The sequence below is a fragment of the Melanerpes formicivorus genome, unplaced genomic scaffold (genome assembly GCF_026170545.1).
Source record: "Melanerpes formicivorus ecotype bairdi unplaced genomic scaffold, bMelFor1.0.p_v2 SCAF_5, whole genome shotgun sequence".
Taxonomy (NCBI): Eukaryota; Metazoa; Chordata; class Aves; order Piciformes; family Picidae; genus Melanerpes; species Melanerpes formicivorus.
Genome location: NW_027142357.1, coordinates 14627439 through 14653638, shown reverse-complemented (window position 1 = coordinate 14653638; position 26200 = coordinate 14627439). Strand labels below are relative to the sequence as shown.

At 38.6% G+C, this 26200-nt stretch overlaps 2 protein-coding genes across 3 annotated transcripts; both read right to left on the bottom strand.

The window, feature by feature from the left end:
- Positions 1 to 819: 819 nt before the first annotated feature.
- On the bottom strand, positions 820 to 25838 carry CMKLR2 (chemerin chemokine-like receptor 2). 2 transcript variants are annotated; one of them, XM_068138354.1, is made up of 4 exons: positions 25520 to 25838; positions 22903 to 23056; positions 12707 to 12840; positions 820 to 1967 (listed from the first exon to the last, which is right to left on the bottom strand). In XM_068138354.1, the coding sequence occupies exon 4, from the start codon at positions 1949 to 1951 to the stop codon at positions 899 to 901; it is 1053 nt and encodes a 350-aa protein (XP_067994455.1). In that variant the 5' UTR covers positions 1952 to 1967; positions 12707 to 12840; positions 22903 to 23056; positions 25520 to 25838; the 3' UTR covers positions 820 to 898. The 2 variants fall into 2 exon arrangements, with proteins under 2 accessions (XP_067994455.1, XP_067994456.1); XM_068138355.1 differs by lacking the exon at positions 12707 to 12840.
- LOC137441539 (probable serine/threonine-protein kinase samkC) lies at positions 19291 to 19980 on the bottom strand. The gene has a single exon (XM_068139205.1). The coding sequence runs from the start codon at positions 19978 to 19980 to the stop codon at positions 19291 to 19293; it is 690 nt and encodes a 229-aa protein (XP_067995306.1).
- Positions 25839 to 26200: the final 362 nt, after the last annotated feature.

The following is a 26200-nucleotide window of genomic DNA, read 5'->3' as shown; positions in this document are numbered from 1 at the left end:
TTTGAAAATTAGCATTAAGGCAAACAAAATTATACCTTTTTTTGTTTACCATTGTTTGACAGAGCAACCAATAGTTGTAAATCTCTTGCAGCTTGAAAATTTAAACACAGAAAAAGAACAAGTGTGGCAGGGAGCCTTGAATCTCAGCTTCTATATGAAATATTTCCAGTCATTCTTTGCACATTTCTAATGAGCCTAAGACCTGTATGAAACGTCTGCAGAGTATTTTGCACCCAAGTGGTGCTAAAAGCACAGGAATAAGCATCCAGAAAACAGCAACTTCTGTCCTACCTTTTAGTGTGAGATAAAGAACAGTTGGAAAAAACAGATTTGCTTTCCATAATTTTCTTCTTTGACAAGAGAAATCAGCAATTCAGTGTGCTCTCTCTTGGGATTCTTCTCCAGCTGCAGAATGGAGCCACCAATAGCTTCACTTAGCTGGGATGTAGCCAGATGATTCCTTCTTGAGGCAATCCTAGACAATCAGATTCATAACCCATTGATGTATGGCTATAACTTCTTGGATGAGAATGCCTCAATCGTGAATGTTATCAGTGATAGCAAGGAGGAATATATTTATGTCCTCTTTTACTATCAGTGAAGTACAGAATCACAACAGAACAACAGCATTACAATAATATTCCTAATCAAAACTCCAGTTAGAGGAATTCTGACTTAAAATGATGGCTTTCAGTTCAGGCTGTGTGCACACTGCAAATACACCACACCCAAATGATGTGTCCTTTAAAAACCTTTCAAGGAAAGCAGCAAGTGCAAGTAAGCCAGCTGTTTACATACAATTGTACATGCAACAATGCATATCTGACTGGCAGATAAAAAGTCAAGAACATCTCCAGATCTCCTGTCAGCTGTTTTGGAGAGGGATATCAACGAGCCCTCACTGAGCAGTTTCACAATAGTGCATGGGTGCATGGGTGTTGTCCGAGCTCCAGAGCTGCTCGCTGACAGTTCCTGAGCAGCTCACCTCCCACAGAGCCAATTTTAGCACCTCAGAGACTGTTGTCTTGACCTGGGCCTGGAACTTTTTGCTAATCAGAACATAGAGGATGGGATTGAGACAACTGTTGATGAAACCAAGGCCAGTAGAGAGGGGAATGCCATCCTGCAGTAAGTCATGCAGATTTTCATCGTGGTGAGCAGACAGCTCCACAATGCTGAATATGTGATATGGTGTCCAGCAAACAAAAAAAGCTACGACTACAGCAATGATGGTCCAGAAAAGCCTGCTGGAAGTCAATACAGTTCTCCTCTTCACTTTGACAATCAGCAATGAGTAGCAGATGACCATGGTCACTAGAGGAAAGAGGTAACCAAACGCAAGCCTCACCCAAATGAGAATGTGATGTGTCAGCAAAATAAGTTCTCTATCATGCACATGGAAGTTGTTGTAGCAAATGGTGACATTGTTGAGAACTGTAGCTGTGTCTCTGAAGTACAAGGCAGGGCCACCAATAATTGCAGCTGATATCCAAATGATCCCACTAAGAATGAGAGTGTTCCTTACAGTCCGGTACTTGTAGGAAAAGACTGGGTGGACCAGGCGGATATAGCGATCAAGGCTGATAAATGTCAGGAAGAAAACACTGGCAAACATATTAAGTAGTGCAATGAATGAGTTCATTTTGCAGAGCCACTTCCCAAAAGGCCAGTGGAAGCCCATGGCAACATATGTAATATAGAGAGGCAGGAAGAGAACAAAAATGAAATCTGCAACAGCCAGATTGAGGAACCAGAGTGTAGAAACAGATTTATCCCACTTAAAACCCATAAACCAGATCACAATGGCATTGCCTGGCACTCCCAGCAGAAATGCCACACTGTAAAAGGACAGGGAAATTATATGGGCAATGCTGAGGGAGGACTGGGGTGATTCGTCTTCCTCAGGCAGGTCATAGAAATAAGAGTAGTTCTCAAAATCTTCAAATGTCATGTTGCACAGCTGCTTTCTGGGGAAGAAAAGAAATGGAACAGTCAAAGAAGAAATGTTTTACAGCACTGCACATAGTAACTTGCAATTCCTTTAAGTTCTTGGTCACATACCAGTTTCACATACCAGTCACTTTATCTGTCAATTGCTAGTACAAAGCTTGTGTAGTATTTCGGTCAGGAGCATTTCAAGAAATGCTCAAGGCAACATTTGAAATCCTCAGAACTGCTTTATTTGCAATTATTTCTTAAGAGAGCACTGAGCATGTTATCACTGATAAATTTCTGGGAGAAATTTACTGAATTTACTGAAATTTTACTGAAGCATGATTTTTCTGTTCTAGTTGGGTTTCATATTTTACTGTTCTGTTCCTATTTGAATCAAGTTTTATGGATTGTATATGTCCAAACTCAGAGAAGCAAGAGGCATCTACATAGGCCAAAAAAGTGCAGTTAAAATGCAAGGAAGCCACTTTTTACAAAATTCCTATATACACACACAGACACCTCTCTTAATTATAGTTAACAAAATCATAGACAGTGATTTCTTCACCAACTGAAAATTCATGGGTCTATTCCTCTCTATCATGTATCTATCTCTGTATCTAGGAATGCTGATTTTCAGACACAATCATTGCATTAGATTTACTTAATGCTGCAAAGGATGTAGAGAAGGAAACATACAGGGATAATACATACAATTGTGGTTATTCTTCCATTAGTCAGCTGAGAAACAGGTAATAGATGAAAGATAATCCAGTTTCTCAGGAGAACAAAACACTACAAGAGTAACAGAAGAATATATGTGTCCCCTTTTTCTTAAGCCAGAATGACAGTCTCCATTTTCTTCCATTGCAAAAGCTTCTGGAACTTAAAACTACATGATGATTTTTCATATAGCAATTTTCTTCCCAAACTCCAGCGGAAAAGTGTGGGAGTAAGAGAAGGGGGGAAGGAAAGGAAAATCTAAATCAAAAAGAAAAACCCATAATGAAAGAAATGAATGGAAAACAGATAGCAAACAGGGATCGAACAGGAAAAAGCAAAGTTGTGTGGTTGTTCTGCAGTATGGACAAAGCTGCAGGAAGGCACAGATGGCCCCAGACTGACAACAGTATCTGCCATGGTCAAAACAATTATTTTGCTAAATTCTGTCATCATTTAAAGCTATATTGTTTTGGCTGGACTCAACTGCCCTGAAAACCCGTCCCTGAGAGCCCATTAGCTGTGTTATGGAGGAGCTCACTGGTACAGTTCTGAGCAATAGCTCCATTCAGAAACTCTAAACCAGCACTCACTTTTGTAACTCAGCCCTGCATTCCTGCCATTCCATTAATGCTAAGGACAACAGGAGAGTGGTCTCCATAGTCCACTGCTGCAGAACCACATCTGCAAGTTTGTATTTTTGGAGGAAAGGTGGTGGAGGAAAGGTGCTGTACAGACCTTTCCTCCAAAAAAAGTAGCTTGCTTATTTTGAAATGATTAGGATTACTCACACAAGTGAAGCTATGGGAGCGCACATGCTTTAGCAGGATTACATTTCTCATTTGTAGGTGGATAAGTAAGAGGAAGGGGGTAGGGGTAAGAAGAAAAAAAAAAGTTATGTAATTTTACATCTCTTGATAAAAAAAATATGTAATGAGTGAAAACAGCCTGTTCTGTCAAGAAGCTATGATAACATGTGCCCTTCATAATTTACATCAGGCTGAAGGAATGTTATTTGGTTTGCTGTCCTGATAAAATTATACTTACTGGGCTGAATTCATATAATTGCATGCCCCGTGGGGGCAGACTGCATCAAATACCAGTACCACCCATCTGAGTAATTTTTTTTCAGATAGCTTAACAGCTGCTGAGAAACATTATAAACAAGGAGCAGTACCACTAACATCTGGAATAACATTACATTTAGACAGTTTCAGAGGACAGTCACATTAATAATTGGATTTTTAAGGGTCTTCGCCTATAGTACAAATCAAATGTATGCAATTAAAAAAAAAAAAAAGTACAAACCAAAACTACCTATTTTTTCAGGCTCTTGCTAATCAACATCCTGCATTCCAGTCATTCATCAGTTTTGCTTTTAGGTTTCTGAAGAGTTAGCACAACACAACAATACTTGGATTCAAACATTTTCTCTCAACTCTTTTTTCCTCCCTAATTATGCTAAAGAAAAAAAAACGCAACACACAAAAAAACCCAACCCAACCAACAACCCCAAACATAATGACAATAGCAGACATTTGCCTACGGTCCAACAATGTTAATTTTATATTTAGAATTTCAAAGATTATGTATAGTAGAGAAAGCAAACATACTTAAATAAATACTAAATATTTATCAAGCCTCCAATGGTTTAAAACTCCATCACTGCACTAGCACACCTTTTGAAGGCAATTACTTTTCCAAGCCTGTATTTCTCCTGATCTCTGACTCCTACTCTTCCACTGCTAAGTCTTTAGCAGTGGGGGCAAAAAGGCAGAAGGAATATTCTGCACTATTGCTTGCAGAGCAGAGATGCTGAAACTAGATTCTATGGCTAGGGCTTAGCAAAGCCTGACAGTTACATCTGCAAAGCCCAGAAACTTTACCCTGTGACATCCACATATATGAAGCCCTTCTACAACAGGATTCATGGTGTTAAGCCCTGCCGTAAAAGAGACAAGCAATACAGGATGTCAGTGGAGCTATGTTGGTTTACATCAGGAAGGATCTGGATTTTTTTTCATCTGGGATAACTGTTAACCAGCATTCAAGCACGGATGTTTCTTTGTGTTTTTGAAACACACATGGTCTTCAATACATAAATTTGGGATTTATTTTTTAACATACCTTCAGAGTTAGAACTGTCTTGCAGTTCTTGAAAGAGAATTCATTATTCTGTCACTGGTTTCCTGTATGATCTTTGACAGATGCCCTAATTTCCAGGGTCCCATGAACCTGTCTGCAGAGACGCAGCAGAGAAAACAAGACTTTTGCCAGAAGTTCCTGCAGGGCTTTCAGGACAGCTGATAGAAAGGGCAAGGAAGGTTTGGTGCAGTTCATAGGCTCAGTTCCTGCTGCTCCAGGGTTGCAAAAAAGAGCCAGAGGAAGGCAAATATTTTTCATTAAACAGGAAAGTGTGGTTAGAGGCCTGGTGGTAGAATTTGGGAGCAGCCACAGGTTACAGAACAGAGTTGTGTTGCATGTGGATGAATACAACCAAGTTTAGGCTTCATCCTGTTGGGTTTTTATTAAATAGTAAAGAGACTGTGCACAGGATACACTTATCATTGTTTCACTGGAGCCTGTTCCAGTTTAAGGTCACAAGCAGCTCTGAAAACTCAGCCTCCTTGATACAGTTGCATAATTATGACTATAGCTGCTTAATTTTAAGGAAATAGGTTTCAGAATATTTGACCAGGATGTTTCATTACCCTTCTGTAAAACAGAAGTTAATTACTAAGTGAGCTCCTAGGAATATCACAGGCTGGCACTTGGTGCTAGTACCTTTTAGATCCTGGGACAAAACCCACGATTACCAAGAAACACAGATCATTAGGAAGTATTTCTAAAATACAAAGCCACAGAACCATTGGGAAGAGCCTTCACCATGTGCTACATGAACTGCCTTTCTCTGAATTTCAGCAGGGAATTAAATAATCAGATGTCAGTTGACACATGCATAGTTTTGTACTACAAATATAAATTTTTTTTTCTCTGTCACAATTACCATACTTCATAAAGTTGAGCCATAATGACAACTTGGACAAATTATTGGATATGCTTAAAAGAAAACAGCTTTTGTTATGCTAATAATAGCCTTACAGTTATGACATTGGACCAGTACTTTGGACTCTATTCATGGCTGTGACACATGCATCCTGTTTGACCTCTCCATGCCTCAGCCCTGAGGTCAGTAGAATGGTTTTGGAATTAAATTATATTGGGTTTTCAGTCTAAAATAGGAGAAAACAAACAAAACAGTTGTCATTTCCACTCACTCCACTCTTCTTGGGGCTTCAAAGTTCTCTGGACAACATGCAAATTACTATCCCACTTAATTACACTGGTAGTTTAGGCCACATGTTTGGGCTACAGCCCACACAAACTCTGTCTCACATTTGGTCCTCATTACTTACGAAATTTACAGAGAGGTCCAGGGAAGAGCTTATTCACTGTCTATGTTAGTTAAATATTTGAGTGGTAGTCCCAAAATCTATTTGTTCATTGTGATAAACAGTGCTCAGAGCCTCTGGCCAGCAAAATTGCTTTCAGAGGTCACAACAGGGGTCCGACAATGGGAAAACTATAGTTTATGGAGTTGGCTGTCTCAGCAGTTAACTTCATAGTGGAATATATAACACAAACCTTCCTTTATGAATAATTCTGAGTGTATTACATTCCATGAGTATGATCTACAGCTAAAGGAAAGCTTAACCAATTGACTCACTTCAACTTTTGTAATATGAAAAAGTCAAATGTGAGAGACCAAGACAAATTAGTTTCTCAAAAGGTCATCTAAAGTCTGCTTGTCATACTGTATCTCAGCAAGATTTTCTGGATATTGAATTCATCTGAGAGGAAAAAAAAAAAAATCCAATAATGTGAAGTGCTAAATTTTGAGTTTATCTAGCTTCAAAAACATAAACATGAAATTCACCTGTTAGTTTATCTGTGAAGTTCAAAACACAGAAGGCTGAACAATTTTGCTAGGGGTACATATATTTCTGGCAAGTATTTTACAAAGACATAGATCCTAAAATTCACCAAGAATACTGATGAGATTACAAACTGTCATGGACTTGTATGTCTCCCTCAAAAGAACAAAACTAAGCTGACCGCATACCTCCATGTAGAAACATTCCCATAGCAGGATACACCCATCTACAAAATTAAATCATAGCTATGCTATAATTTAAGCCTAAAGCTGGACCTGTAGACAAAACTACTAAGAAGCAGCATTTTGAGCTATTACACACAAAAGCAGAACCAAGGCTTGTATGTAAGTTTTCTCTTTCTCAGACACATACACAAATGCCTATGTCTTGATTATTATTTTAATGGTCATTAGACACATGATAACAAACTGACTTTGTTAGATTCCCTGAATTCAACAGCTAGAATGGGTCATAATACATATTTTATCTGTCTGGAAATATTTGCAAGACATAATATAGATATATTTGTTCTAGCAGACAAGACAAGAATGCAAACCCCCATCATTCTCTATTACATCTCTCAGTGAAGCAGTGTTAGAAATGCATACACCATGTACTAGCTACACATCTCAGATTTATGCCAAAACCAACTTTCTGTGAGCAAGGCCAAACATGACCCTGATAGTCATAACACACCACTTAATCTGTGGTATTGAAGTCATTTGACCAGCTAACAGCTTCAGAACATTTTTTCTCAATGCAGGATTAACAAACCTTTACAGAGCAGACGCAGTTAATACTGGTAAAGCAATGATGCCTGATCAGCACTGTTGTCACCACAGAAATGTTAAACGACAAATGAAAACCTCAACTTTATATCTAAATAATGCTGGTGTAACATGAAAAGTATCTACAGTAGGTCTAGGCTGAGTATAACAAATCATCCAGACAACTACTACAACTGAGCAGTATACCAGTTCCACAATCAGCTAACTCATAAATGCCTGCAAACAGCAACTGTGTATCATCAAATGTGATTTATTTTCATGCTGATTCCAAGCACCAAGACTTCCAACCCCTAAAGAAGACAAAGAAACCCAGATGCCCTTGGGATATACACTGGGGCAGGGGCAATCAGTCACTGTGTAGTCAGCACTTACTCTGGCTCTTGTTTCCTTAATACAGCTAAAGGTTAAAATACCTTTTTTATATTCTTTTTTAACATAATGAGTTGCAGTAACCACCAAAAGTCTACTATGTGACTACAAACATATATCAGAGTCAAGAAAATGACAGATTGTACCTGTGAAACACTTAATTGGCCCCATTCAGTGGAAAAAAAAAAAAAGGAAAAAAAGAAAGAAAATTAAAAATAAATAAGATGGTTAAAAAACCCAGACAATCTAGCATTCTTACAAGTAGGTAAAACCAGAAGTTTAGGTAAACAGTGACCCTTGAAATTTAAAATATGGTCTTATACTTCATGTGTCAGCATTGCTGTAGTATTTACATAACCAGCCATAACACCTCAGTATTCACAACTATTAATGAAAGCAAGCTCCAGTGAGAAGTATCATCAGTTTAGCTTACAGACAACAAGACTTAGAATGACCTACAGGAAATCTCTGATCAAACAAAGTGCTAAATCTGGAATCCCTGCCTAGTGGCTGAACTACAATCCTATTCTCCTTTCTTGGACATAACACCATCACCTCACTCGTGATGGAGCAGAGAAACCACAGCTTCACCTCTGAAAGACCTTCTACTTTCTGAAGAAAGGTTCTCCCCTGAACCACCTTGTAGGAGCCATCACCTACCCAAGCAGCCCTTGCAGATTCTGGTCTGTTTTCTCCACAATGAAGAGACAAAGAACCTGGATTTCCATCATTTTCTTGCCATATCTATTACTCCATTTCTAGAGGCCACCCAGTACATATCACAGCACCATTAAGCACACCTCTCAGATGACAAAGGCCAGCAGGTTCACTGTATATCATACTGTCTGTGTCTTCAGCATGTGAGGTATGCACACCAATGAAGTATCTTTCCAAGGAAGTTTGATATGTTTTCTATTCCTCCACGAACACCATCAGTATTTTCTTTGGCTACAAGCCACCATAGTTACTACATTACTTAGAGTAATGGAGATACCTGATACAAAATTGTTAAGTGCCTCAGCTTCCCAATGGCTAGATTGACAAGATAATGAATGCTTGCATTTCTAGTAAAGCCGTGCTTTACTAGAACATAAAAGTTCTTCTTGCAAAAAAGATATTTGGATTTTTTACTTTGTAACTGTTCCATATGTTTTGCCTAGCATTCATACGATCATTACATGATCATTACACGATCATTACATGATCACATAGCTCCGGCTGATTTTTGAACAGCTGTACACATGCTTTAAGCACAACTCCCTCCTAACAGGAAGTAGCCAAGCAAGAACAGAGGAGTGAATACAGAGATTTCTTTCACACTATGAACTGTTGTCTCAGCAGACTGATTAAGGCAAATTATACAAGACAACAATCATACTAAAGTTGCTGCAGCATAACAAGTCACTGCAGAAAAAAAAGAAATAACCTTCTCCAAAAAGATATAAAATCTCTGTTAATAACCTGTTACAACCTGTTAACAACCTGTTACACTTAAGTCATTTTAACAAGAAGAATTAAGAGCTAAGTCCAGAAAATATCAGCAATACAACTTTTTCCTCAAATACACTTTCCTACATCTTACTCTATTTCACAGATTCTAACAGTATGCTTGGTTAGGTACTGCACTCTCTATCAGTCTCTGTTCTTCTAGGTTTCTTCTACTCACTAAATCTACATCAGCAGTTTCTTCTAGCATGATTGTAATACTGCTATGGGTATTTTACTCTTGCCATAATTTTTCCTGGGTCTATAAGAACATCCAGTTCCAAAATATGGTTAGTATATAACCAAAATATTCCAGCTGATAACGCACTTCATTTTGTCATCACAGTCAATATACTAGAGTCACTATGTACAGTAGATTAAGGGTATCTACTTCTCTATTACTGTTACTCCAATATGTCTATTCATACAAAGATAACTCTTTTATTTACTTTAAGATCAAGTCTAAAATAAGCACTGCCTGTATTCCTGAAAAGGGGAAAATTCAAATTGTTAATACAGTTTCAGGAGGGCTGGATAATTGTCTCCCTAACATGGCACTGCAAACACTCCCTAGCACTGATAAGAATAGATGGAGTCTTTGATTGAGACGTTAAATTAGGAACTTGGAAATTCTAGTTTTACAGGTTTTACCTTTGCAAATCACTTCTCACCTGATGGCACCACATCTGGTACAACACCCTCAGTTAAGAGTTTAGGACTTCAACAATAAATTACTCAGTATTCTTAAATAGCTGATGGTTCTTAACAGGTCTGAAACATCTCATTAAAATGATGTGGGGCTGAGCTGATTACAAGAGGATACTAGAAAGAAGAAATAGGAGAGCAGAAAGTGGTATTACATTGTACAGGACTTGCTACTCTCCACTTTCTCTCATATAGGAAGCTTCAGAAGAAAATAAAACTTCTGCACCAGGCTCACACTTGCTGAAAGAAACACATATTTATGTTGGGAAAGTACCCAAAGGCCTCAGCCTTTAAGATCAAAGCCTCACTGGATCTAGGCACTAGAAGCACATGAGAGATAATTCCTGCCTTGTTTATAATTAAACAGAATAAACACAGATTAAAGTTGGGAAAGGAACAGAAGTGTCTTGCCCAAAGCCAAACAATAGATTCAAAGTTGGAGGCAGAATTTAGACCATGCCAAAAGAATGAAGAGGTGGATAGAGGGAAAAGGTGCTGGCTCTTCATACTTGTGCCTTGTCATTCTTTCAAATACATCCTTCAAGAAGTATAAAAAGGGACAAGAGAGCTTGGGCTGCATAAGAGAAGTAGGAGAAGGATGCAAATTCTTTGCTAGCTAATATCCCTGATGAGGACTGGGGACTTTTGGAGAGGCAGGTTTTTCAGATAATCCTTGAGAACAAACGTGGCTTGTAGCAATTCAGTTTCCCTTTGAGCCCACTAATAACTATTATGCCTGTAGCAGCTCTGTTCAGTTCATCTAAAGAATTGTACTGCAGAAAAATGGTGGGCTGGGTATAAGAGAGCTGCAACAATTCAGCAAAAATTATCTCTGGCAAACAGCAGACGTGGGCTGATACAGGGCTTTTTGCTCCTGTCTCTAAGCCTGTAACCTCTGGAACATATTAAAGATACAAAGAGCACAGAATTATTTGAGCTCCCCTGAAATAACCATATGCTTAGTAACACATTTTTTTCGCTTTCTCTCAAGATTCTCAAGTGCACTGTCTAAGTGTGGGGGAGTTGATCTGTGAATGACAGCATCTTCCTTTCTAAGACCAATTTTCTCTTGGACACTGCCCACCCCAGTCACAGAAACCCCTTCTCCTGGTAACAGACCATGAGAATCTGTTCCTCCCACTCAGCTCTCTTTTCAAAGCCAGCAACAACAGAGCCCTGCACTCTCATGAAACTGCTGTCTTCAGACCAGATGAACACAAATCAATCCATTAACAGAAATAATGAGTGAAAATTAGCCAAACCACTGGCACATTCTATTTGACAAAATGAATAAATTAGCAAATAACAAGACCATTCAACAGACTATAATCCTCTGCAATACTAGCTGCTTAGGGCTTGGAACAGCAGAATTATTAAAATATTAATGTCTAAAACCAAATCACAAACTTCAAGCAGCTTTCAAGAAACATAAGGAGAAGAGAAATCTTTAAGGCAACCAGCTTTATTTAAAAACAGATATAAATTTTCCCCTTGAATCAATCTGCCAGAGATACATACAAATCTAGTAGCATTCCAGAAGTTGCTCATTAGGTTGTCAGCAGAGAATTTTTAAAATTAAAAGGAAGAATTTATCATGTATAGTACACACAAATCGCATTACTGTCATTAACAGACTTCCTCTGCCCCTGCCCAGGAATCCTTATATCATTTCCCTGACTTGTGATCCTTTTCTACAAAGGCACATATAAAGCACATATAAAGTCCCCAGGATAAAAGTAAACTTGGTGGGACCTCCATCCTGCCTGACTGGTGTAAGTGGCTGATGTTTTAAATTTGGGCAGAAGCTGCAGTGATGGTACATAAAATAGTTCTAGTTCAGCTGAGGCAAAACAATAATATGATGATCGTGAAAGTAAGACATCATAAGCAAGTTAATCCTGAATCAGTTTCCACAAAGCTGGCCTGACAAATGCTATTACTTTGAAGTACCCTCACTCACTCTTTTTGCCTTAGCTGTGAATTAATAAATATTTAAAATAATTCAGTAATACAATTTTATTCAGATAGAAAGCAAATGTGTTTCAATTCATAGAGAATCTACACATCTTCTGTAAATCTACAAAACCAGGTTTGGGACATAGTTTGGCTTTGCCAGGTTAGATTTAGAAAGGCTACAGGTGACAACAACAGGGCTGTCACTAAGTCTGAATAGGAGGTGAAATCTTGCCCTGTCTCATTGTGCAGTACTATAAAAGGCTTCTTGACACCTCCTAGGAAACAAGCTCACATACACTTAGTGACAGCTAAATTCACATCCTACTTATTCCAGAATGGTTAGGGGAAACAGACCATCTGGCTCCAATCATAGAAGCCTTTTAATCCTGCATGTCTACAACTCATGAGAATGATTTTGTTAATCTGATACATAAAGTGAAATTATTTCCAGCTGCAGTTCTGAAATCTGTCTAGATCAAAACTGATGTACTTACGTCTACTAACACTAGGAATTGCTATAGCTATAGGAGACATGCTATCTCTAAGTAAATAAATAAAAAAAACCCTACACAAGAGGACATGGGGAGAGGGAAGAGAGAGAAAGTCTACAAATTAAATTAATGCATACTTTAATATCTTTTCTTGCTGCAGGGGTGGTTCAAAATAGTAAGATTTTAAATAAAGGAATATCACATTCTTTCTTCCAAGAAGCTCTTTTAGTTAGTATATTCTACACTACCCCACAGGATTTGCATGCAAAGGTTTGAAGCTGTAGAAACACATTATTTAGATTTAAAATATGACAGATTGACCTACCTTGTTCAGTTCTTTGGAATAAAACACAATAGATCAGGGATTTGAGCTCCGTAGCAGAATGATCTGCAGAGTTCAGAGTGACTTCAGTGTGAATCCAGCTGCTTCACTTGGCTACTGCCTTCGTTCTAATAAAGCTGCAGAATGATATAACGCCGTGTTTGTTTTCAACTGAGGAAGTTGTTTCCAACTTCCCTTGGTTTCCTAGACCCAGTTTTGAAATATTGCCTTTCTGTATAATCCCAGTATTTCACCAAAAATAAATGTTAGACATGTGAATGAATCATTTTGGTCAGTGTCCAAGCAAGCAACAGATGTGGTGGCTGATGAATGGAAAGAGACCTTACACTTCTAGGCTGCTTTTTGTTATGCAGAGAAGAGGTTAAACAGTATTTCTTTGTAAGCACTCTGGTTTATAGAAAATAATGTTGAATGAGCAGAAGGATGCTTTAAAAGTCACACTGAAAGCATTATTTCATAACTGTATGTTCATGTTGTATTTATGATTAATAAATTAATCTCCTTTTGTGTATAAGAGTGAAGTAAACTCCTGAAAACATTACTAATTAGTGCCTCTGTCTGTCAGTGCAATACTGGGCAGAAATCTGAAGACTTGGCTTGATTGTGTGCTCTGCAAAGAGCCTGCTGAGTTTTCGTGGCCAAGCCTCATGATCTCCATATTGCTCAGTTTCTTAGTAAAATGGGAATATTATTCCACTAGTATCTATGTACCACAGCTTCACCTGACTCTGACAGTACCACACTCATCATGTAATTTTAAATCAGCCCAGCATCTGTCAGTCTACCCTTACCAAAAATCAAATCTTCTAGTGGAAGCAATAAGCCTACAGTGGTACTCCTTGTCATTAATGCAAAACGTGTAACACTGATTTAACCTAGTAAATTCCAAATTCCCCAGATATCTACTCTGTTGATACCAATGAAAATTCAAAACAAACACACACACAAAAACAGAAGTGGGAAGTACTCTGCAAGAAAACTGAAATTTCAGCATCTGGTTAGCAAGGCTATCAGTTTTAAGCACCTCTCTTACATTCTACACATCACAGATTCTCTTAACAGAAACCAAAAAATCCTTCCACCAAAACTTCCCTGCTCTGTCTTTCCTCTATGACAGCTCTTCCTGTTCTGCCAATATAACTTAAAATGCTGATAGCTTATACATGAGGAGGGGAAGCTATGAAAGGAAAAAGGACATTATGGTATGGTGGGACACAGTCTCTGGACCACAAGGAAAGGACAGGGAGTCATGTTTCCTGTGAAAACGTAACATAAAAGACTTAACAGGGGAGTTGTCCAAGAAAAGAGTATTGAAAGACACATGGATCTCCCAATTTGGCATATTCCTGTTTTCTCTAGGTAACTGATTGGTGAACCTTCACGGATAAAAGCTGTCTCAATAGTAGTATTCTGCTTTTGTAAATATTGGGATAGGGTAAATATAGGCACTGTTTAACAGCAGATCTGCTGAGGGTTTTTGTCATTACATGAGTCTGTGAGTCCCTAGGCACTTTGCCAAATCCAGTTATTGTAAGACAGTTTAATTAAGGGCTTGCCCAGTATTATTTCAGCAGGCCAAAAGACAAAATGATTGGGTAGATACAACCCTCACATGGTATACAGCAAAAGAAAAAAATTCAGTGAGCAAAACAGAGTCATGCTTGCCAAATGCGCCTCACCTTCTCAGTGAAGGGAACATTCTGAAGAGCGCAATGGATGCTAGCAGTTTTGGGGTAGCAAGGAATTGTCATTAGGGGGTGATTTCCTTCACTGTAAACTAAAGCAGACTTGGGACTACTCTAACGTGCACTAAGCATGATAGTTAGTGGCTTCATGCTTCAGAACCAAGGGATGATTAAACTTCACACAGCTATTTTCTTCACCCTTCTTATTGCTGTACCAAACATGAAATCACAAAACAGCAGATTCCTGCATTTAAAACAATTTTTCCACCAATCTGTCCTACCTATATTTGCTCCTTTTCAATTGCAAGGAACTTTTGCTCCAATGATTATCCAACTTGTACAGTACAACCAGGATACGTAACATTCCTGGGACAAAAATCAGAACAGAATTTTACTGGCAAAATTGCATTTAATCTGAAAGGATTTTGTTCTGCTTGTTTTCTGTTTAGAGCTAAATACAGCATTTTAATCTTCTACTTTTGATTAGCGCAAGTGGGAAATGTTAAATCCTTGAAGAATGTAAGCTTGGGCCCTAAACCTTTCCTTCTATTAGCTTTTTCTATGTTCAGATAAAACAGAACTGGAAAGGTGAGTCCCAAATTACATGTCTTTTTAGTATGCACTTTCATGCAATCCATTAATCACTAACACAATGAGTGTGATCATTTCAGATAATTTTATCAGTTATATGCTTTGAAGAAAATTACTAACAATAACAAAAAGTACCTTGTTTGCATTCATATCCTGTCCTTTTTCTACTTGGAAGTTTTATTTTATTTTGCCATGTCATTCATGCTTTTTCAACAGGTAAGTTAATGACATCTTGGAGCTTTTTCTCCACATTAAGTATGGCAGTATGCCAGAGTTATACTGAAGAGGCACACACATTCCTGAAAATACAGTGCATGTGGAACTTGCAGAGCAGAGAAATACTAGTATATACCTGATGGGGGAGAAAAAAACAAAGAAGAACTTGTACACACAAATAATAGATAATGGATTGTCCAGCAGTGAACAAAGTTCACTTGAAAGCAAATGTATTTTAAAAGCACTTGTGATCATTTGTGGGTTTTTTTAGCCCTATCAAACAAAACAAAGGTAGACGATGTATGGGGCAGGGGGGGAAGATAGAAGGGAAAACATTCAGAAATATTTTATCAGTATTAAGCAAAGCTTGAATTACAAAGCAATAAACAAGACCAAAGTATTTTTAATTTATTCAGATAACCACCAACAGTCAGGTAAGTCTGTGGTTTCCACTGCGCTTCCCACTGCTGGGAGCACCAGATTTTACCAAGCTGCCCTAATGAACACCCCAAACTAAATTCAGCGCACACTAATTCAGTTAAGTTGTGCTAACCATGAATTTGCAAATTAGGTTAAAAAATATTCATTTTTCTCATGTTAATTCAACACAAGAAAGAAATTACTTAACTTTTAAGGATTCAGCTGTTCACAGTTCTGTTATTTTTAAAAAATAATTAAAAGAACACTTCACTGTTCCTTTGTCTTCACTGCCTGAATTAACACCTCGTGGATTAAAAACCACTCTGGAAAAGCAGAGTTTAACTACCTGACAATCAGGAAAAGGGTAATTTCCTCCCTTCCTGTGAAATGAATGACTACTCAGGCCTACCCTTTTGGTAAAACTGTAATGTTTACTTGTGTCTTAATTGCACACAGTTGGCAACTATGGCAAAATTCTCTAGCAACACATTTAAACCGAACCACCTGAAGGCAGGTTTGGCTCATTTTGCAGGTCTACATCCTCTGTCTATGCTGATATAAGATATCTGAAAATTTTCATGCATTGTATGTTGAAGAAATCTGGTAATTCTGCAGAAGGCAGAATCCTTCGTCTATCTATGACTTTAGTCAGGTCAAATGCCATATATATATACACATGCATATGTATATACACACAAGTCTGAGCAGCAACTTTACAAGCACCATTTCATGTAACCCCTGCAGTCAGCAGGGTGTTATATTCTATGAAATGAATATTGCAGAATAATTTACAAGGAAGAGAAAAGTATTTTTTATTATGAAGAATTATACTTGGAAAAAAAATTTAGGAATAGCTGTTGGTTTGTTTTTTTGGTTTATTTGCTTGCTTGTTTGTTCTCCTCCCCATAGATTTTGCTTTTATAATCACATTTTTTTCCTCTTATTTTCCACAAATAAGTTGCAATTATTCTGTGCATAACTTTCAGACCATAGGTATTGAAATTCTGTATTAATACCACAACAAATTAAAAAATTATATTTGCCACCTAGATAACACTTGGAAGTCCATGGAATTCTCAGAGGGTGCCTCAATAATGAAACTTCCCATACCATATGTCTTTGAGTGCTAAAGACCCTAGTCACCAACTAGCTAAGCAGCCAACCTGACAACAGTATTTTTCCACTTTAGCAAAAGTGCTGCCTCCTCCCACACAAAGGAATGCCAGCATTTTGAAAAATAATTTCAAAGAGAACTACAGAGATTACAGAAAGGAAAATAAGGATGCAAAAACTATAGTTGTTTCACTACACTTTTTTTTTTACTAATGCTAGAGGGATTTTTCAGACTTGCATTTCTTTGCCTCACATAAATTGCCAGGAACTAAAGAGTTGCTTTGAGGAATCTCTGAAGACCTCAAACAGAAACCAGAAATTACTGTCATGCATCTAACTTACAACATATGGATTGAGTGTCAAATGTCTCAAAAATTGACTAAAGTCTAATCTGCCTAGGTCCACAGAAAGCCAAAGTACAAAGATGAACCTGAGTGATACCTCTTCAGGATTTTGGTTGCCTCTATCCACTCAGGATCCAAATAACCACAACAGCTGCCTACACCTATTCTTTCAAAGAACTTAGATGTTAATTCAAGTTTAAAGTATAAATTCCAGAGATTCCATCATCCATCTTTTATGGAATGAGTACTTTGATTAAAACCCCAAATCCACATTTTGAATGGGATTATATTATGGTGTTACATATAATGGACATGACTCAGTGACTCGAGGTATTTAAGTTTTGTATTCTGCACTCATCTATTAACAATTCACAGTTAAATTGTTGAAGCCTGTCATGATGAATAATGCAAAACAAGCAGATCTGCAGGGAGGAGATGACTACAAGTCCAATCCCTCAAATCATATGGCAGAAAGGTTGGAACTAGACGATCCTTGAGGTCCCTTGCAACCCCAACAATTCTATGATTATATGATTCTAATTCAGCTATTGCTTTCAGCTACTTTGCTCACTGTGACAGAGCCAGTCCTAAGCACTAAACTATTGCATACAGGGAAAGCAAAAAAGGAGGTCTAAGTCACTGCAGAAGACAAGAGCAAAACTGAGGGTTGATACAAAACTGAGGACAACTCCCTTAAAACAGATGTTAATAAGCAGGGTGTCTATATGTGTGACTCATGGGCAATTAAAATTGTTGCTTTTGCAGCATTGTCACTCAAAAATATTACTTAACTAAGAGAAACACCATGCATATATGAGATCATGGAGCCTGCTGTTTACTTTCTGTAATACTGACCAGCCACTGACTGGTTTTAAATTGGACAGTGGCTTCTTGAAATGAAGAATGGTTCCAGAACGTCAGTGCAAAGCTGGTGCTAATCAAACCGAATCAAACTCATTCAGCTATGCATCTTCTGAGAAGCTGTAATCAGTGGTTTCAAGACATACTCATCTGTATTGTTGTTTTTAAAGTTGCTTTTTCTAGGTAGCTACATTTGACAGATTGTTTTTCTGTTTAGTATCATAGTATAGTATCATTCAGGGTTGGAAGGGACCACAAGGATCAGCTAGTTCCAACCCCCCTGCCATGGGCAGGGACACCCCACACTACATCAGGCTGGCCAGAGCCTCATCCAGCCTGGTCTTAAACACCTCCAGGGATGGGGCCTCGACCACTTCCCTGGACAACCCATTCCAGGGTTTCACCACTCTCATGGTGAAGAACTTCCTCTCCACATCCAGCCTGAATCTCCCCACCTCCAACTTCATTCCATTCCCCCTAGTCCTATCACTACCCGAGATCCTGAGAAGTCCTTCCCCAGCCTTCCTGTAGGCCCCCTTCAGATACATTGCTTACCAGCCCTTCCCTGCTGGTGAGAACAAGGTCCAGCATAGCACCATTTCTTGTTGGTTCCTCTACCATTTGGAGGAGTAAGTTGTCTTCTATGCAGTCCAGGAACATCCTGGATTGCTGGTGCCTTGCTGTGTTGTCCCTCCAGCAGATGTCCAGGTGGTTGAAATCACCCATGAGGACCAGGGCTTGTGACCTGGAAGCCGCTTCTATTTGCCTGTGGAGGGCCTCATCTGCTTGGATCTGCTGGTCAGGTGGCCTGTAGGAGACCCCCACAGTAATATCTCCTTCCCCTGTCCTGCCTTTATTTTTAACCCATGCACTCTCAACCAGCTCATCATCCCTCCCCAGGTGGAGCTCCACTGATTCCAACTGGCTATTGACATAGAGGGCAACATCTCCTCCTCTCCTTCCCTGCCTATCCTTCCTAAAGAGTTTATATCCATCTATCCCTACATCCCAGTCATGGGATTCATCCCACCAAGTTTCAGTAACAGCCACTATGTCGTGGCATCCCAGCAGCACAGTGGCCCTTAACTCATCCTGTTTGTTGCCCAAGCTGCGCGCATTCGCATAGAAGCACTTCAGCTGGGCTGGCCCTGTCCTCCTCTTGTGCCAAATCCCCTCGGTTTCCACAGAATGTCCTGGTGGATCATTCATGGCTTGCCTCAGGGCCGAAAGTTGATAGCCCTTACCAGCTCTCCTTCTCTCCACTGCTGGTGAGCTGCCCCTCTGTTTGTCACCGGCCAGCAGGAGACTATTAACCCCTTCCCCCTTCAAATCTAGTTTAAAGCCTTATTTTTTCCGGTTCTGGCCGTTTTTTTCCGTTTTTTCTGGTTTTGGACTTTTTTTCCCGTTTTTTCTGGTTTTGGACGTTTTTTCCGGTTTGGGCTGATTTTTTCTGGTTCTGGCCGTTTTTTCCTGTTTTCTTCCGGTTCTGGCCGTTTTTTTCCGGTTTGGGCCGTCTTTTTCCGGTTTGGGCCGCTTTTCTCCGGTTTGGGCCATTTTTTTCCGGTTTGGGCCGTTTTTTTCCAGTTCTGGCCGCTTTTATCTGGTCTGGGCCGGTTCTGGCCGTTTTTTTTCCGGTTTGGGCCAGTTCTGGCCATTTTTTTCCAGTTCTGGCCGTTTTTTTCTGGTTTGGGCCGGTTCTGGCAGGTTTTGACCTTTTTTTCCGGTTTGGGCCTGTTCTGGCCGGTTCTTTCCGGTTCTGGCCGGTTTTGACCGTTTTTTTCTGGTTTGGGCTGTTTTTTCCGGTTCTGGCCGGTTTTGACCAGTTTGGGCTGGTTCTGGTCGGTTTTTTCTGGTTCTGGCCAGTTTTGGCCGGTTTTGACGGTTTTTTTTCTGGTTCTGGCTGGTTTTTTTCTGGTTTTGGCTGGTTTTGACCGGTTTTTCCCGGTTCTGGCCGTTTTTTTTCCGGTTTGGGCCGGTTTTGACTGTTTTTTTCTGGTGCTGGATGTTTTTTTCCGGTTTGGGCCATTTTATTCCGGTTTGGGCCGGTTTTGACCGTTTTTTTCCGATTTTGGCCAGTTCTGGTCGGTTTTTTCCCGGTTCTGACGCGTTTTGACAGTTTTTTTCCGGTTTTGGCCGGTTCTTTCCGGTTTGGGCCGTTTTTTTTCCAGTTTTAAACGGTTCTGGCTGGTTTTGACCCTTTTTTTCTGGTTCTGACCAGTTTTTTTCCGGTTCTGACCGGTTTTGACCGGTTTTGACCGGTTTTGACCGTTTTTTTCAGTTTTTTTCCGGTTTTGGCTGGTTCTGGTCGGTTTTTTCCAGTTCTGGCCGGTTCTGGCCAGTTTTGACCCTTTTTTTCTGGTTCTGGCCGTTTTTTTTCCGGTTTTGGCCAGTTTTGACCGTTTTTTTCCAGTTCTGGCCATTTTTTTCCATTTTGGGCCCGTTTTGACCATTTTTTTCTGTTTTTTTTCCGGTTCTGGCTGGTTTTGACTGTTTTTTTCCGGTTCTGGCCATTTTTTTCCGGTTCTGGACGGTTTTGACTGTTTTTTTTCCAGTTTGGGCCGTTTTTTTTTCCACTTTTGGTTGGCTCTTGGCCAGTTTTGGCAGTTTTTTTCTGGTTCTGGCCGTTTTTTTCCAGTTTGGGCCAGTTTTGACCATTTTTTTTCGGTTTTGGCCTTTTTTTTCCGGTTTGGGCCGGTTCTGGCCATTTTTTTCTGGTTCGGGCTGTTTTTTTCCGGTTTGGGCTGTTTTTTTTCCGGTTTTTTCCTGTTTTTTCCAGTTTTATCCATTTTTTTCTGGTTTTGACAGTTTTTTTCCAGTTTTGGCCCTTTTTTTCCAGTTTGGGCCGGTTCTGGCTGTTTTTTTCTGGTTCGGGCCGTTTTTTCCCGGTTTTGGCCTTTTTTTCCGGTTTCGGCCGGTTTTTCCTGTTTTGGGCCAGTTCTTTCTGGTTTTGGCCGGACTTTTCCACCCAGCTGTTAATGTTTCCCCCACCTTGTTTCAAAGGCAGACATCCAAAATATCCATGTGACTAAACATTTGTGAAAGGTGTCAGGCAACCTGAACTCCACAGGGATTTTGGTTATTTATCCATAGAAATGAATGTGATACAGGGAGAACTGATGGAAGTTTCTGCCTGCTACTCTGAATTTGCCTTCACCTCTGATCATTCTCAGGGGAAGAGAAGGTAGTTCTGCTTCCAAAACCTCTTAAGCCCTCTGCCTTTATAATGAGATAGGAGTTGATAAATGCCAATAAACCTGATGTTTGTTATATAAGCAAAGCAAATTATTACAGGCTCTGAAAAACACTTTGCTAGTTAAGGGCTCAGTCAATAGAGTCAATATTGACTCTTCCCTTGCCTCCAATAAAAGCAAAATCTAGCCCTATCTCTAATAAATCAACAGTGACTTTGAAGGAAGCATAGGAAATCAGACTAAGTGAGAAGGCAGCCAAACCCCACAATATTTATTTATTCACTCTAGTTCTATTCCTTAAGCTGTATCAAGCCATACAGGTTAATTGTAAATCTTTCTTACTTTGTAATGTAAAAAAAAATTAGCAAAACTATATATCCCAAATTCAGCATTTAGCATGAATTTGACTATGGAATTCACATGAGTGTAGATACTAGAATTGTAGCATTTTCTGTACAGGATCCCTTCTTTTCAAGAGCAGAGATTAAAAAGGAACTTATCTCCATAAGGGATCAAGCACTTCTTAAGAAGAGAAACTAGGCAAAGGGGACTTACACAAATTTTATGTGGCTTGGGTGCAAATTAGAAACTGAGCTTTGATACTTCAGTATTAGAAGCACAGAACATCTAACCACGTGGAAAACTACTGGTTTTACTGATGTATCAGAAAAGAGAGAGACTAATCATTGATCCAAAGAACTACCACAGTTTCAGTAACAGTATGTGAAATGCTGAAGAAACAGAAATCAAAAGGTTTTTGCTCAAAAGTTCTTTTTATCGCTTTTGAATTTTTCCATTAAAATAGTCTCTATATTTTCAAAGGCTGATGGTTTTTGCTTATCAGCATTCCCAGCATTCTGTCCTTGGAAAAAAATCCAGAACTTATCTTGTTTAACTGTCTGCCTTCCCCCCCGCCACGGCCCCGAGTAAAGCAAGGTAGGGAGTCTGCTTGCTCTCAGATAGAAGAAAATATCTTCCACAGTTTATTGTGGGAACATTAAAACAAAATTAACAGGATTTGGAACAACTAGTGCTGAGGAAAGTAACACTTAACCACCACGGGAATGCATTTTGACTCCACCTTAAATTGACTGCAGAATATCCACGGACTCAAATAGCAGTACATATATTAGGAATTCCCTGACTCCTACAAATTACACTACAGACAAGGAAGTTGCAGAGGTATTTAGCACTCAGGATCACCTTTCATTCATTTGTGCCTATTTAAAAATAGAACAGTTCCATTGAAACTGATGGCTATAAACATTTAATTCAGAATATTCTCAGGGATCAAGGCAGGTTATCCACTTCTGTAAGCTTGAAAATTCTTAATAAATAGAATTAATAACCCTTCAAGAAACTTTGAGAAATTTACCTCTCTGTATCAGAAATACATTATTCCCTGCTTAAGTAATGAGAATTAATATCTACTTTAGAAAAAATGTTTTGGAATTCCTACTAGGAGATAATGTGAGGTAGGCTAGGAGGGAGTAATAAGTCATCTACTATACTTTTTTAAAGTACTGCAAGACTTTCACATTAGCATCTGATTCAAAAATCAACCTTCACTTTGTGCTTTATAATAGTAAAAGGATGGTCTAAACCAAGCTAATCAAAACACTTTGCCATGCAGAAGAGAAAAATTCTGTTCTGTTCCATTGTATACTTCTCTTAATGTCACTTTCCTACGAAAACAGATTTAGCTGTTTCACAGAGATGAACTGACTGAATGATGATTAACAGAAATTAGAAATTACCATTTAATGATCAAGATGCGTTCTCTGGAAGCAAAAATTCACTTTCAGGTTACAAATGGGAAAAAGATCTGGAGACAAGTTTCCCCTTTGCTTTTAACTCAAGCAGATTTTCTTGTGCTCCACAGGAGGTCTGCTGGGACATCAACAGCTGATACTGGAAGGACAGAATTAAAAACTTTTAAGCTGAATAAATATATAACAAACTGGCATGAAATCAAGGTAATACTAAAGGATGGAATGACGTCTAAGGTTAAAAACAATCAGAAACAAGACTTTGTAGTGAAGAGCAGTATCCCAAGACAATAAAATCCCATCAGCCTTTGTAGGTGATACCTTGTTACAGCCTCTTCACATAAATTAAAGACAGATTTGGACAAAGATGAAAACACTGAGGTGTCCCCTAACCTATGATGATTTTAATGCTAAAAATCGTAACTCTAGTGTGAAAATGTAAATGCAAAACCACCTTAGTATAACAAATGAAATAATAATATAATAAATTAGTTAATTGATGGAGCAGACATACTGTGATGTAAAATCATGTAACCAATTGTATATAATCTGTTATTTTTACTGTATATAAACTGCTGCTGATTGAACTAACAGTGTGCTGGGTTTACTATTTATTGCCTACCACACATCCGCAGAACTGACGTAAAGCAAATATCTTGACTTTGTGTCAACTGGCTTTGCACACCAGTTAAAGGACCCTTTGGCACTGGCAAGGGGCACTACACAGTGTGATTAGTCTTGGTTAAGTAAAGAAATGCAGTGTTAGAGCCCTGGCATACAAACCTTGCAAATGCTGATTTAATCTGCATTTTCTTTTAGAACAGGAAGTCCTAAAAGCATGTTAATTTACGCTAATGGACACATTCAACACAATTGCAGCAATAGGAAGCATGGATTTGAAATGAACATTAGCAGCCCATCATGCAGAAGCTTTCTGAAAACACTGAATTTGGATAAATTTTGTAGCCATACTGTTTAAAGCAAACATTTAGCATCATCTCATGAGCTGTTCTTTCTGGATGACCTGCCAGTAAACGGCAACAGCAGCTGTAACAACAATAATAAAACACTCAGAATTTTGCTCAGCACTATTATAATAAAAATCTCTGTATTCTCCAAAGTACATGTATACAGAAATATATCACTACGAGTAATTTCATTGCAAACAAAAGAAGTGTGAAACCCTCAAACTTTGAAAACACAAGCCTGTGAAAGTGGTGGCCTGGTGTTCACGTAGTCAAAAAAGACTTAGGGAGGATCTGTTTCTAATGAGATACGCAAAGAAATTAAAAATGTGAAGTACTTCATGTAATCTTTTAAAAATGAAAGGCCTGATTACACGTAAGCGGGTGGGGAAAAAAAAAAGTAGGAAATTCTTTTATAACCCTCACAATTTTAAAAGGTATTTTAAACTTCCTCGGTCATCATCCAATCGTGTTTCAATTACAACAGAACTGCTAAGCTTTTTGGTTAAATGATTAAACAATTAAGATGATAATTTAAGTTGCAATCTTAAGAAGGTAGTTCTGGTAAGAGAATGAAAAACAGAAAGAACAACCATTAGACTACCCCTTAAGTTTTTGAAGTTAAGCTAATATCCCATATATTGAGGATGTTTTTGTCCTTAACTTGGACAAAGCTATTACAAAATTTACAAAACCTTGGAGTGCAACACAAAAAAAGAAAGCTCAGATTGAGATAACAAAGAAGTGAGCAGAATGCCTATAAGTTGGCCTTCTTTAAGATAGGACTCTTTCTTTTTGGAGAATCTTACATTTCTTAGTAATTAAAGGTTTTCATGTGGTGTCAGGCATTATGGAACTTCCATTCTGCTATAAAATTGATCCTTCTTTTCAAGCTTACTCAGAGTGTGAAATGCTCTAAAATCTATGCACATACTCAAATTGTCTTGAAAGTTCCAGTGCTTGTTAAAATCCAGACTAGATCTAGCAATTTATATTTATGGACATTTAGCAAAACAGCTCTCTGTGTGGCTCAAACCTCAGCCCTCAATTACTGTCAGTCAGTCAACGCTTAGCTCAGATCCTTTGAAGAATTTAACCAAAACAACAATTTAAGGATAAGCAATTTTAAGATTGGAACGTACAAAACATACGTGCATCAAACTAAAAATCTAGACAAGAGTTTCCTGCCAGCTAATTTTACCAACTTTGATTTTTTTTGTTGGTTTTTTTTGGGTTTTTTTTTTTTGGTGTGTGTGTGACTTTGTCTCTTTCACAGTCATCACCTATCTGTGGACGAAATCTGAGACTCTTTTAAGAAAAATAGCTGCTGTGCATCTTTGTTAGTTTTTCTTAATGTTTTTCATAGATATAACCTTGTCATATATTTGGCTAATGGAAGCGCAAAAACATAGCAAATCAAAACACAAGTACAAAGCAAAGCAGTGAAAGGTACAAGAGACACTTTATGGAAATTAAATCTATGAGTACAAAGCAAAAAGAAAAAAGTTTGATGCAGGAGAGAGAATTTTTTAAAAGGCAAAGAAAGTTTGTCAGCTCTGCTCAGTGTTCATGCACATACATGAGAAGTAATTTCCTTGTGGGGAAGAAGAGACTGGGAGAAAGCAGTGTCAATACCTTACCTGAGATTGAATCAAGGTGCAACATCAAGCTCCTAAATACAGGAGGAGTTGAAAATCAATAAATACTTGGCTTAAGTTCTGGTATCTTTTATGACGGCCCAAAAGATAAAATTACATTCCATCCCTGCAAAAATATTCAGGAACATTCCAAGGACATATCATACGGCATTCTAAGACAGACTCTACAGCCTTCTCTTTGCTAAACAGGACTGAGTCATTCTGGAAAAGAAATGTCAGTAGCTCAGTGAAGTAACCAAGCTTACTTTGTTTGAACAAGTTAGGAAGAGTTAGCTAAGCCACACTAACTTGCTAAGCCTGCTATAAATTGTCATAAAGGTAGACTATTTTAGCCTCAGAGCATGTTTCAAAGTGTGCTTACCACATATTTAAGCAGTGCAGTCCTGCTGACATGCAGTAATCTGGGCATATGCCCGAGTTTTCACTCATGTAAATCTCCACAGAAATACTGCATCTGCAAAATTCTGTGATTGACTCTTACAAATCTCCACTTCTACCTGTAAGATTCCATCCAAAACTAGGTTTCACTTGCCCAACACTGAATTTAAAAGTCCTCTCCATGTTATCAAAGTAATTGAGTCCCTCACATGTACTTGTATTGACATCTTATGTCTACCATGACACCTCAGCTAAGCCATCATCTGATTCAATTCTTTCCAACAT